Raw genomic sequence first — 10,194 nt, forward strand, 5'->3', positions numbered from 1 at the left:
GTGTCATCGACACCGCGGTGCCAAGCGGACGCCCCACTCTCCTGCTCTTCCACTCCTCGCTTGGGTGACACAGCCCTAATCGGGTAGTCAACCGTGCTATCGTGGCCGCCAACGTGGCGACAGCTCAACTTGACTTCGATTAAAGCTAAGCACACCTTCTGCACACCAGCAAGAAGCGAGCACCATCCTCAGCCGTCTCAAAGGAGCAACACTGGAATAACGTTACTGTGTAGTTCCACCCGCGCTACTTCACTGCCTCGATAACTGCATGCCAATCGGTGTCCCGGCCAACATGCACACGAGGATTCACTCGCAGCACATATGTGTATGGATCCTTAGCCCGCTACATGAATGAAGTCTTCATCTTCGAGTGCATCCTCAGCCTCTTGCAGCGACGTGAGGTACTGAATCACGTTGGTGTACCCGTAGTCATCGGCTTGTTCGTAGGCGGCGCCAGTGAACCCTTCGTCCCGATTCTCGACAAGCCACTGCACGGTGTCCAAGTACCCGTTGCCAGCAGCTCGATCGATTGCGTTCACAGTGCACCCTGTCCATCCCATGTCACAACTTGATGTTGGCACCATGGCAGTCGTACCTTCGTGGCGATGTTTGTGCAAAAATTGCACAACTTTCAAATGGCCACTTCGCGCTGCCCGATCCATGGCCTCTGTCGTGCACCCCTCGGACCGATTCCAGTGCAGCCACTCAACCACCTACCACTTCATCAGTCCGCCATTGCTTTCTCACACAAATGCACCGAAACCCACGTCAAGATGCCCGCTTTCGGCCGCCCCATCCATCGCATGCTCCGTACAACCCTCTGATCGATGGAAATGCAGCCACTGGACAACATTTAAATGGCCTTGAAATGCCGCCGCATCCATTGCTTCTGTCGTGCACCCCTCCGTGCGCTGCTCGTGCAAGAACTGAACAACGTCGAGGTGGCCGTTTTCCGCAGCATAGTCCATCGCACACGTCGTGCAGTGCTGGTGGGCGTCAAAGTGAAGCCATCGCACAACATCCAAGTGACCTTTGGACGCAGCCTTGTCCATGGCTTCGGTCGTGCATCCTTCGTTTCGATGGCGGAACAGCCATGCCACAACGTCGAGATGGCCATTTTCTGCGGCGCCATCGATCGCGGCCGTGGTGCAACCCTCTCGTCGGTACTGATGTAGAAACTTCACAACTTCCAAATGACCATTGCGAGCCGCATGGTTCATCGCGTCGTACGTGCAGCCTTCCGAACGAAATTCGTGCAGATATTGCACCATCTACAACAGCAGATGCTTGAGCTCCCCTTCCCACAACCCGACGCTTACTTCCAAGTGGCCGTTCTCGGCGGCAACGTCCATGGCCATTGTCGAGCATCCTTCTGTGCGGTGGGCTGCCAGCCACTTGAACGTTTCCAAGTAGCCGTTTCCCACCGCCGAGTCCATGGCGTAGGTAGTGCAGGGGTACCCAGTGGCATGCAGCCACTGAACGACCGCGAGCCGGCCCTTGGACGCCGCAATATCGAGCGGCCCGAGCATCACCTTGTCTTCCACGACGTCGTGATCCAAATGTGCTCGGTCGAAATGGTCTTCGTCAATAAATTCCAGGTCGGGGATGTATGGCAACTCGGTCGCAAACGCAGTCTCATCAAACTCCTCTTCGTACGCATCATCCCCGCCAAACAAGTCCTCCAAGACACTTGCTTTCGAAGCTGCTGCACTTTCGTCGAACTCGCTGTCGCTGGCCTTGAACAGAGCCGCGTTCTCGTCCTTGTGTTCATGCAGCCATTGCACGCAAGCCAAGTGGCCGTACCCCGCCGCTTCGTTCATCGCCATGATCGTCCATCCCTCCGACGTGTGCTCATGCAGGTACTCCAGCATATCGACGTGGCCATGTCGGGCCGCACTGTCCATAGCGTGGACACTGCAACCCTCCCTTCTGTTGGTCAGCAACCACTCGACCTTTGAATTCCACGTCAGACGATTCAAGCTTCGGAAGTGACACACATACCACATGGAGATGCCCACCAGACGCAGCGTTATCCACGGCACCAGCACTGCACCCTTCCGTACGATTCGCATGCAACCACTGGACTACTTCCAGTCGGCCGTGGTTTGCCGCCCAGTCCATCGCCCGAAATGTACATCCTCGATCGTGGTGGTTGTGCAGCCACTTGAGAAGCTCCATGTGACCGTTGCACGCTGCCCAGTCCATGGCGTTGGTGGTACAAGCGAGTTCGAGGCCTTCGCGCATTCGAGTCTGCAAGATGTACAGGTGACCCGCATACGCTGCGTGGTCTGCGCTGGTCCAGTGCTTGAACTCAAGACCATTGCTATAGGCGTTAATGAGCAGGTAGAGACCTGGGTCGGTCAGCACTCGAAGCGTCGATTGCTGCGTCGCGGACGTCATTTGGATTATATGGTGCTAGTCGTCTTAATCGCCGCTAATTGCCGAGGAAACGAACATTGCGTCGTTCGATGAGGTCTTTCTCGACCACGAGCGAGTGTCCGGATAATGTGAATATTAACCGGTACCCACTGTCTTGTTATCCGGAATGCCACGTGATATTGAACGGCCGTTTCATTGAGGGATATATATAGACACTAACATTTTAGCCAATAAGATGACGTCAAAAACTGCTGCGGCGGCCTTTTTAGATCACAGTTTAACTTGGATAAATTATGGATTAATATCTTACGAGTAAAAGAAACCCAATTTGAGTTTCTTGCCATGCCTGCAACCGAGAATGCCACGGCGGCGGCGGGGGCCCCGCCGCCGCCAAACATGTACTTCCGCAGCGTGGATGGGTTCTTTGCATATGAAGCAACACACACGGAAGACCTGCTGCGAAGCCAAACGCCACACTTATTTGAGCGGTACCATCGCATCCCCACGAATTGGCAGACGTTTATGCAGAGCATATCTTCCCTCGCCGTCGAAGCCTACGATGTTAAAGTGCTCTATTTCATCCGACATGCTGAAGGCCATCATAATGCAGCAGAAAAACACCACGGCACGCCGATATGGGATGCTTCAGTTTCCAAGGATGACGCCTACTTGGACGCGGAGTTGAATGAAGCTGGTGTCAGAGATGCATCTAGACGATCCGTGTATATGCGCATGGAACTCGACGCGGGGATGCCCCTCGATCGCATCCTCGTGTCGCCGCTGACCCGGACTGTCCAAACAGCCAACCTCTACTTTAATCTCACCTCGTCAACATCGATCAAGTCGCCAAGAACACAATTGCCTGTCCTAGCCATCGAATCGGCGCGGGAGACGCTCGGAGTCCACACTTGCGACAAACGACGGCCGACGACGGAACTTATCCGAGACTTTCCTCACGTTGACTGGAGTCTCATCGAGTCACCCCACGACGACTTGTGGCACCCACATCACCGCGAGACCTCAGAGGAAATCCACACGCGATGCCACGAGTTCCTCGAAGACGTTTTTCACACAGTGCCTGACACATACTTGGCGGTGGTGTCCCATGGAGGCTTCATTCGGGCGTGCATGGGAGTTCTCGGCATGCCAAGCTACAAACCGATCAACTGCGAGGTCGTGCCCGTAGTTGTAGTCATGAACTCGTCACTGCCGCAAACCAACCCGTCATCCGCCAGCCTCACCACCGTCGACGACGATCTGCTCGGTGCGTCTCCATTGCTTCTGGCTGTTGCCGTAGTGGTCATCGCGCACTGGGTCAAATGCTTCAAGTGCGCATTTCGGCAATTCAACACTGGACTTTCTTAAGACTGCCGTCCAATCATTTACTTATTCCCTCAAATGGCCATTGCTGCATTATCCTGCAGTGTCCAACTCGGTGGAGGTCGTGCTGTGCTAGGAGATGGTTACGTCGTAAGGGACGACTTCTGGAGAGGTGCTGTGGTTGCCATGCACATCCAGAACGACGGGCACGAGTTCGCAGTTGCCCACGCGGTATTCAGGCATGTGAAGTACCCTAAGACATGCCGTGATAAAGCCGACGTGCGACACCACCGCGATGAAAGTGTCGGGGACGTCTGCATGCAACTGACGAAGGAAGGCCACGGCGCGTGCTTGGATATCGTCAAGAGATTCCCGCGTGTCCGATCGCCACAGTTTGTCAGCATCGTCTTGAATGTGTGAAAAGTCGACGGATGGAAACAGTGGTGCCAGCAATGAGATCGGGCTCCGTTTGTCGCACGTGTGCATGCCGATGGTTTCCCGACACAATTCCATCGCCACGAACGGGACGTGACCGATTTGTCGCCGGAAAATCGATGTCGCGGTCTGCAGTGTCCGCCGCATGGGAGAAACGATGATCTTTTGCAGCGGCATGCCACGGTCGATCTCGGCTTCGACGCGACCGGCGGTCACGACGGCTGCAGCTTCACCTTTGGCTGTAAGTAAGGCATCCAAGTACGTATCTGTGCAGGCAATGTCTCGAAACCACACGTCGGCTCCATATCGAACCTTTGCCGCATTGTGTTCGCCTTCGGCGTGTCGAATGAAGTAAATCACCTTGACAGGTGGTGTGGAGCTTTCAATCGCCTTCGTAAACAGTGCCCAGGATTCAGCAGACCGGTGGAAGTGTTCAAAGATGCTGTTGTCTGCGTCGGGAGTGGAGTGGTACGTGAAGTGGCCTTGCGCGATATGGAAGCCTCCTTGAAGGGCGGTGTCACGTGCTCCCACCGCGTCGGCGACGCGTGCCGTCGACATACCTTCTGCCACCACCATCACAAAGAGTATGCGGCACGCAAAAATAGAGCTTCCTTGTCGAAGGAAGACAGGAGAAACGACATAATGAAATCAAGTACTTCCACCCTCAAACTTACACTTAATCGTACTCTACGACCAACCTGGTTGTTGGAATTTTCCGCACGATTGTACTTTAACCATGAAGAAATTCTGCTAAGGGCATCCCGCAGCAGATGACTTCACAGGTGGTGCTCTAGGGAATCCCTCGGTCTAATCGAACTCCTTAAGTGTAGCTCGTGCATGGCCTGCATAGTAATGTTTAAACATGAGATCATGCATATCTTGGTTGTGACATTGCGTCGATTTTGGCGTTGAAAAAGATTTGTGAAACTGTCACCACATTTTTTTGCACAGGTCAACTAGATGGCGGCATCGCAAGTGGGCCAGTAGCGGCAAGCGTGACGATCGCGAATGCGGTCCACAGAGCTGAGGACACAACCTTAGCAAACGACGCACATTCCATGGTCCGTGTGGAGTGAACTGGGCTTGAGCTGCGACGAACGCGTTGTGTGGGCGTGTGACTAGGTTGTACTTGAAGGTGCTCGTTCAAGTCATCATCGAATGCACGAAGATGGATTTATGTATGCACGTCGTAGCTTAGGCGACGCTGTACATCTCCGTAGACCACGGCGCCGTTGTCGCGTCAAATCCATTCTTCAATGCCTCATGACCGTCGACTTCAGGTTCTTCCTGGTTGTCGCTCGCTCCGAGGACTTGAGTTTTTGACGACTTCTCGAACTGGTCGTCTTTTTCCTCTTCGGGCTCACTGTTCAGCCACTGCATGAACTCTTTGGCATTCTTGACAGAACTGACGCGTCGGGACTGCGTCTGCTTCATGTCTTGTCGCGGTGATGTGAGCCATCCCACGTATCCGTCAATGTACTCGAGTAGTTCTTGGTTGTTCTGTGGTGGTGGGGTGCAGAACTCTTCCAACGTCGCATGTTGAACAATCTCGTCGACTTCAGGGACACCGCAGAATTGGGCCACACTTCCATGGTGGATTATCACAATGGTACTATCATTCTCTGATGATTCCGGAGTTAATGTGGACGACGACGAGCGGGAGTACGCTCCTCCTCCAAGGAGTAGGTGGGACGCATCCTTGTCGTCGTCCCCCGCAGGAGCCAACGCTGACGACGGTGTCGGCACGCCAACCGTAGTCCATATCTTCTCCACGACGAAATGAATCACAAGCGCTGCATAACTCAGCCATCCATGCACGTACTCCGCATACGTCATGGCGATTTCCGCTCTGCGCCGTTTGAATGTTTGGTGCCCGTCGGGAATATATATCAAAATAGATCGGCCAATCAGAACGCAAGCAGTCCAGAATCATCCAATCCAATTCGAGTATTGAGATTTCAGCGAATCAGAATTCAGCACACGGCGAGTTAGGCCAATCATCCGCCAGATTGTTGTTCACATTGTAACTGCCAAACCGAAGAGTCATGCGGGAAGACCCAACGCCGCCGGCCGACAGCAGCGGAGCAGCACTCGAAGAACATGTGAAATGGGCAGCGTTGGTGGTGGATGCAAAGGTATGCATGTGTTACATGCATGACGAGAATTATCCGAAGCAGGGGGAAGTGAGATGAATTTGAGCGCGAGCATCATGCATGCTAGGCAAAGGAGCATCCGTACGACTGTCTTGTGTGTGGAAGCAAGAATGTCGCTCTTGACGTCAAGACTCAGCACGTGCGATGCAGGATGTGTGGAGTGTCTACGCGAAACGTATATGCCCATCCGACGCCGAATGATCGATTGCGAGAAATGGAGAAAGTTGACGTGGACACAGCGACAGGTACGCCTTCGCGAGTGTCCGTCGGCCTCAATCAGGTAAAACCCAGAAATGCTGCGACAAATCCTTGGGGTATTTGAAGATCCGCACTTCAAGCGACGGCTAGCTGACGCAAAAGGTACACTCTGCCAATTCGTGCAGGCACTTGATCTTGCACAAATGTCTCCAGGTCACCCTCGGTTCATGGATATGGTGCTGGTACGTCATGTCCAGGCATTGAATGCTTATTTCTCTTCACTGGTCAAGTAGCTACATACAGCCGTTGCTGTAGAAGGTGTCCGGAGCATTGTCACGAGGTGGGTGGCGAAGAGGACCCTGGTACCAATTCCGTGGGGTAGATTTGGGTTCGCGGACAGTCTCGAGGGCGTGATGAAAGCCATTCGGGCAATTCAGGAAAACGCTGGAGACTGCATCGAGATTTTGGGTGGTTTGGAGCGTCTGCGAGTGCTATTTTCACCGCGCAATGAATTTGAGCAAGGTATGAAATACATGCACATCCAAACACGGTCATGGTTACGCGGTCAACAGTGGAGGCATTGCAAAAACTGGACGAAGCTCGAGTCGTGGAAGAAGCTCGACTTCGTGAGCTACAGAGAGAAGCAGAAGTGAAAATGCTCGATGATGCAGCCCACGAAAGACGTCGTTTTGCACTGATGCGGGCCAAGAAAGCAGCTCGTGGCCTCGATCCCAATCAAAGTACGAATCCTTCGTCATGGATTGCTTGGTGTAACAAATCGATGCTGTGCTCACATAGCTTACATTCCGTCGATTCGCCGGCATCCACCCCCGGATATAGTCTTATTCCCGGGTCGAAGTGCGTTCATGACAGTCGTGGCTGACCAAACGGACGGCTACACGTGGTGTTTTAATGGTGTGGCGATCCCAGAGAATTCGCCTGGTTTGCGAGGGACCCGTTCATGCTCATTGAAGGTCCTATTCTTCACCAAGGCAATGTGTGGCTCGTACACTTGTCGATGTAGCAACGACGACGGCATGGTTGAGTCCGCTGCATGCCGTGTGTCCACAGGTAGGCCAAAGGTTCAAATGTCCGTCGAGAATGATTACGACGACCTCACATACACTGCTCCTAGCAAAACTCACTCCAACGCTCATGTACCGCCATAGAGTCCCGCATGTCGTGCATGATGTTGCAAGTCTTCCACAGTGTCTATGCTTTCGAACAGTGCACGGTCCTGGTTTTGGCTCTACAACAACCAAGCGGCTCTTTCAACTCCCAGAGCACACTCTATCAGATGCTGCCACCGTCGCGATGGCCACTTGGACTACAACTGAGGACGGGCGGTATGGGAACTCCACGATGCTAGGCCAGGCGACCTCATTGCGACCCCTTTCCCAGTCTTCATGGGTCTACTTCGGTTTGGCAACTGGCGTGCTGCGCGTGGACTCTGTCTCGATTGTGAATCCTGCTGTTGATGCCGAACCAGTAAAGCTCAAAACTTCGCTGCCGAGGCAAGCCGCGCCACTGAAACCCGTTGCAGTAACGACGACCCAATTGCGCATGGCGACGTCCTTGACTGCCATTCGGAAAGTCGCGTTCCTTGGACAAAATGCATGGCTCCTTCTCTCCGACATGCACCACGCGATCATGGTCTACGCCGTTCGAAAGGACGGCACCGTGGTCGAGCTACCAACACACTCGTTGGTGTGTCCGCGTCGCATTGCCACGATCGCAACAAGCCCTAGTCTGCCATACTTTTGCATCACGTATGGCTATGTCACACCGGCCACAATGGAGCTCGTTGCAGTTAGTAAAAGTCAAGGCTGTACACGACAGGACGTTCCTCTGACCCACAAGGCGACATGTGCCGAGTTTGCGTGCTTTGGAAGCCAGGTAGCCGTGGGCGAGAAGCGAGTGCAGTACGGTGTCCTTCGTATTTTGAATGCTGAAACAAAACGCACCAACATGCTCGTCGAAGACGCACACTTCGGTGGTATTCAATTCTTACGGTGGATCCCTCAGCAACACAACTTTGTCTTCTCTGTTGGACACGATCACACGATGAAGCTGTGGGACACAACCAAGAAGGAATGCGTCTTGGCATTTCAGTTGCATGCGACAGCCCCGTCCGATATACTCGTCACTTGCACTGCGGCCATGGAGTGCACTATCGTTGTGTCTACATTCTCCAAACAAGTGGAAAAGTGGACCATTGGATCTCTCCATCACCTGCTCCAGAGCGTCGGTATCGAGCGCAGCTATGCCATAGTCCTCATCCAGAAGCATTGGAGAGGGGCCGTCACTCGCCGACGAATGCTATATAGCCAGCCGCCTCCCGTCTCTGTGTTCAATATGTCGCATGGACATGCAGTTAAGTTCTCTATTGGTCACCAATGAACCAATCAAATCGCTTTAAAGGAAATTGGCCAATTTGATTCGTTGAAAATACGAGATTTCCTTGCTCAGGTTTTGATCAAGCCTAAGATGGATGAAATCCGCGATGCTGCGTCGAGTCTCCAAAAGCTCTTGGCGGCACTGGAGGCGCAGGAGAGCGAGGACCAGTCGCCCGTTTGCGTAAAAGCTGCCAAACTGAAAGCGCGCGTGCTGGAGCTCGAGCAAAAGCTAAAGAACGTCGTGGACGAAAAGGAGTACTGGCTGCGTCGGTGTGTCGAGTACGAAGCGAGTTTTGCCACGATGGTGCGTCGCACGCGCAGCAACTCGGAGCTCCGTGAAATGGCAGACACGTTTGTGAATCCCCCAAGCAAGGGTCAATCACCCCGATCGAAACACGCTTCAACCCTCGTCGAGGACCTGACGAACGCGCCATCCATTCCGTCCATGATCAAAGCCAAGCGCGCTTCCTTCCGCCTACTTCAGTGCAGCGACGAAGAGTGTGAAGTCTTCACGTCACTTAATCGCACGATTCAGACGCAATGCCGAGCCAAGAACAACGTCCAGTTGATGTGGGACACCTCGCCGACAGCAGTTCTTCTTGTAAAGAAGCCGAACGAACCCAACGTCTCGCGGACGATGCGTGAGGTTGCCGCATGGCTCATGCATGATAAGCACATGCGAGTGTTCCTCGAGCCCAAAGTACACGACGAGGAAGGCCTTGCCGGAACAGTTACATGGACCGATTCGCAGGACTGGCTCACAAAGCAGCATGAGATCGACTTGGTCGTGTCATTTGGTGGCGACGGCACCGTGTTGTGGGTGTCGTCTCTCTTCAAGACAAATGTACCGCCAGTGTTTTCGTTTGCGATGGGGTCGCTCGGCTTCCTCACGCCCTTCGACGTCTCGCGGTACGAAGGTAGAGTGAATTGTGCTATTGGAAGCACCTAATCCGGTTCGCGGCAGAGCACTTGACGCAACTCATTCGAGGCGGATTCCACATGTCACTGCGACAGCGCCTCATTTGCACCATCATCCGCGCTGACAACACCCCGCATGTCGAAAGCGTTGCCATGCCGATCCATGCGCTCAATGAGGTAGTTATTGACCGCGGGCAATCGGCCGCTCTAGTCGAGTTGGATTGCTTCTGCGACGACGTTGCGTTGACCAAGATAAGCGCCGATGGTATCATCATTGCCACGCCGACAGGCTCCACCGCATACTCGTTGTCGGCGGGCGGTAGCATGACTCATCCCAGGTAATTGCTGCTCGGTCCATCAAATATCCTCAATTGTTCCCAGTGTGCCGTGCATGT

The 10,194-nt window shown here is 53.7% G+C and overlaps 6 protein-coding genes across 7 annotated transcripts in view; 3 read left to right on the forward strand and 3 right to left on the reverse strand.

Moving 5' to 3' along the window:
• Positions 1–140: 140 nt before the first annotated feature.
• H310_05047 lies at positions 141–2,480 on the reverse strand. 2 transcript variants are annotated; one of them, XM_008869657.1, is made up of 5 exons: positions 2,002–2,480; positions 1,320–1,952; positions 768–1,271; positions 596–713; positions 141–547 (listed from the first exon to the last, which is right to left on the reverse strand). In XM_008869657.1, exons 1-5 carry the CDS (start codon positions 2,398–2,400, stop codon positions 336–338), a joined length of 1,866 nt encoding a protein of 621 aa, XP_008867879.1. In that variant the 5' UTR covers positions 2,401–2,480; the 3' UTR covers positions 141–335. The 2 variants fall into 2 exon arrangements, with proteins under 2 accessions (XP_008867879.1, XP_008867880.1); XM_008869658.1 differs by having other exon boundaries at positions 596–1,271.
• Positions 2,481–2,715: 235 nt separating this feature from the next.
• On the forward strand, positions 2,716–4,709 carry H310_05048 (hypothetical protein). The gene has a single exon (XM_008869659.1). It carries the CDS (start codon positions 2,722–2,724, stop codon positions 3,742–3,744), a length of 1,023 nt encoding a protein of 340 aa, XP_008867881.1. The 5' UTR covers positions 2,716–2,721; the 3' UTR covers positions 3,745–4,709.
• Positions 2,719–4,717, reverse strand: H310_05049 (hypothetical protein). The gene has a single exon (XM_008869660.1). The coding sequence runs from the start codon at positions 4,708–4,710 to the stop codon at positions 3,832–3,834; it is 879 nt and encodes a 292-aa protein (XP_008867882.1). The 5' UTR covers positions 4,711–4,717; the 3' UTR covers positions 2,719–3,831.
• A 356-nt stretch (positions 4,718–5,073) lies between these two features.
• On the reverse strand, positions 5,074–5,984 carry H310_05050 (hypothetical protein). Its single transcript, XM_008869661.1, has one exon. It carries the CDS (start codon positions 5,968–5,970, stop codon positions 5,329–5,331), a length of 642 nt encoding a protein of 213 aa, XP_008867883.1. The 5' UTR covers positions 5,971–5,984; the 3' UTR covers positions 5,074–5,328.
• A 195-nt stretch (positions 5,985–6,179) lies between these two features.
• On the forward strand, positions 6,180–8,885 carry H310_05051 (hypothetical protein; the record flags this gene model as incomplete). The annotated part of the gene is made up of 9 exons (XM_008869662.1): positions 6,180–6,269; positions 6,355–6,532; positions 6,579–6,647; positions 6,699–6,727; positions 6,779–6,825; positions 6,868–7,007; positions 7,058–7,225; positions 7,284–7,556; positions 7,621–8,885. The coding sequence occupies 9 exons, from the start codon at positions 6,180–6,182 to the stop codon at positions 8,883–8,885; spliced, it is 2,259 nt and encodes a 752-aa protein (XP_008867884.1).
• An 87-nt stretch (positions 8,886–8,972) lies between these two features.
• The window catches only part of H310_05052 (hypothetical protein), a gene marked incomplete at both ends in the record, with an annotated part of 2,697 nt that continues 1,475 nt past the window's right edge, over positions 8,973–10,194 (forward strand). Inside the window, 2 exons of the mRNA XM_008869663.1 lie at positions 8,973–9,798; positions 9,846–10,137. Coding sequence (XP_008867885.1) covers positions 8,973–9,798; positions 9,846–10,137 — 1,118 coding nt within the window. The remainder of the gene's footprint in view (positions 9,799–9,845; positions 10,138–10,194) is intronic.

Source organism: Aphanomyces invadans (genome assembly GCF_000520115.1).
Source record: "Aphanomyces invadans strain NJM9701 unplaced genomic scaffold supercont1.8, whole genome shotgun sequence".
NCBI lineage: Eukaryota > Oomycota > Saprolegniomycetes > Saprolegniales > Verrucalvaceae > Aphanomyces > Aphanomyces invadans.

Excerpts from the sequence above, each read along its gene's own strand:
- H310_05050 (XM_008869661.1), bottom strand. The coding sequence starts at position 5,970 with ATGACGTATGCGGAGTACGTGCATGGATGGCTGAGTTATGCAGCGCTT.
- H310_05049 (XM_008869660.1), bottom strand. The coding sequence starts at position 4,710 with ATGGTGGTGGCAGAAGGTATGTCGACGGCACGCGTCGCCGACGCGGTG.
- H310_05048 (XM_008869659.1), top strand. The coding sequence starts at position 2,722 with ATGCCTGCAACCGAGAATGCCACGGCGGCGGCGGGGGCCCCGCCGCCG.
- H310_05047 (XM_008869657.1), bottom strand. The coding sequence starts at position 2,400 with ATGACGTCCGCGACGCAGCAATCGACGCTTCGAGTGCTGACCGACCCA. Across the intron at positions 714-767 it reads CCGAAAGCGGGCATCTTGAC|GTGGTTGAGTGGCTGCACTG; the intron begins GTGGGTTTCGGT and ends ATGAAGTGGTAG. Across the intron at positions 548-595 it reads GCACAAACATCGCCACGAAG|GGTGCACTGTGAACGCAATC; the intron begins GTACGACTGCCA and ends TGGGATGGACAG.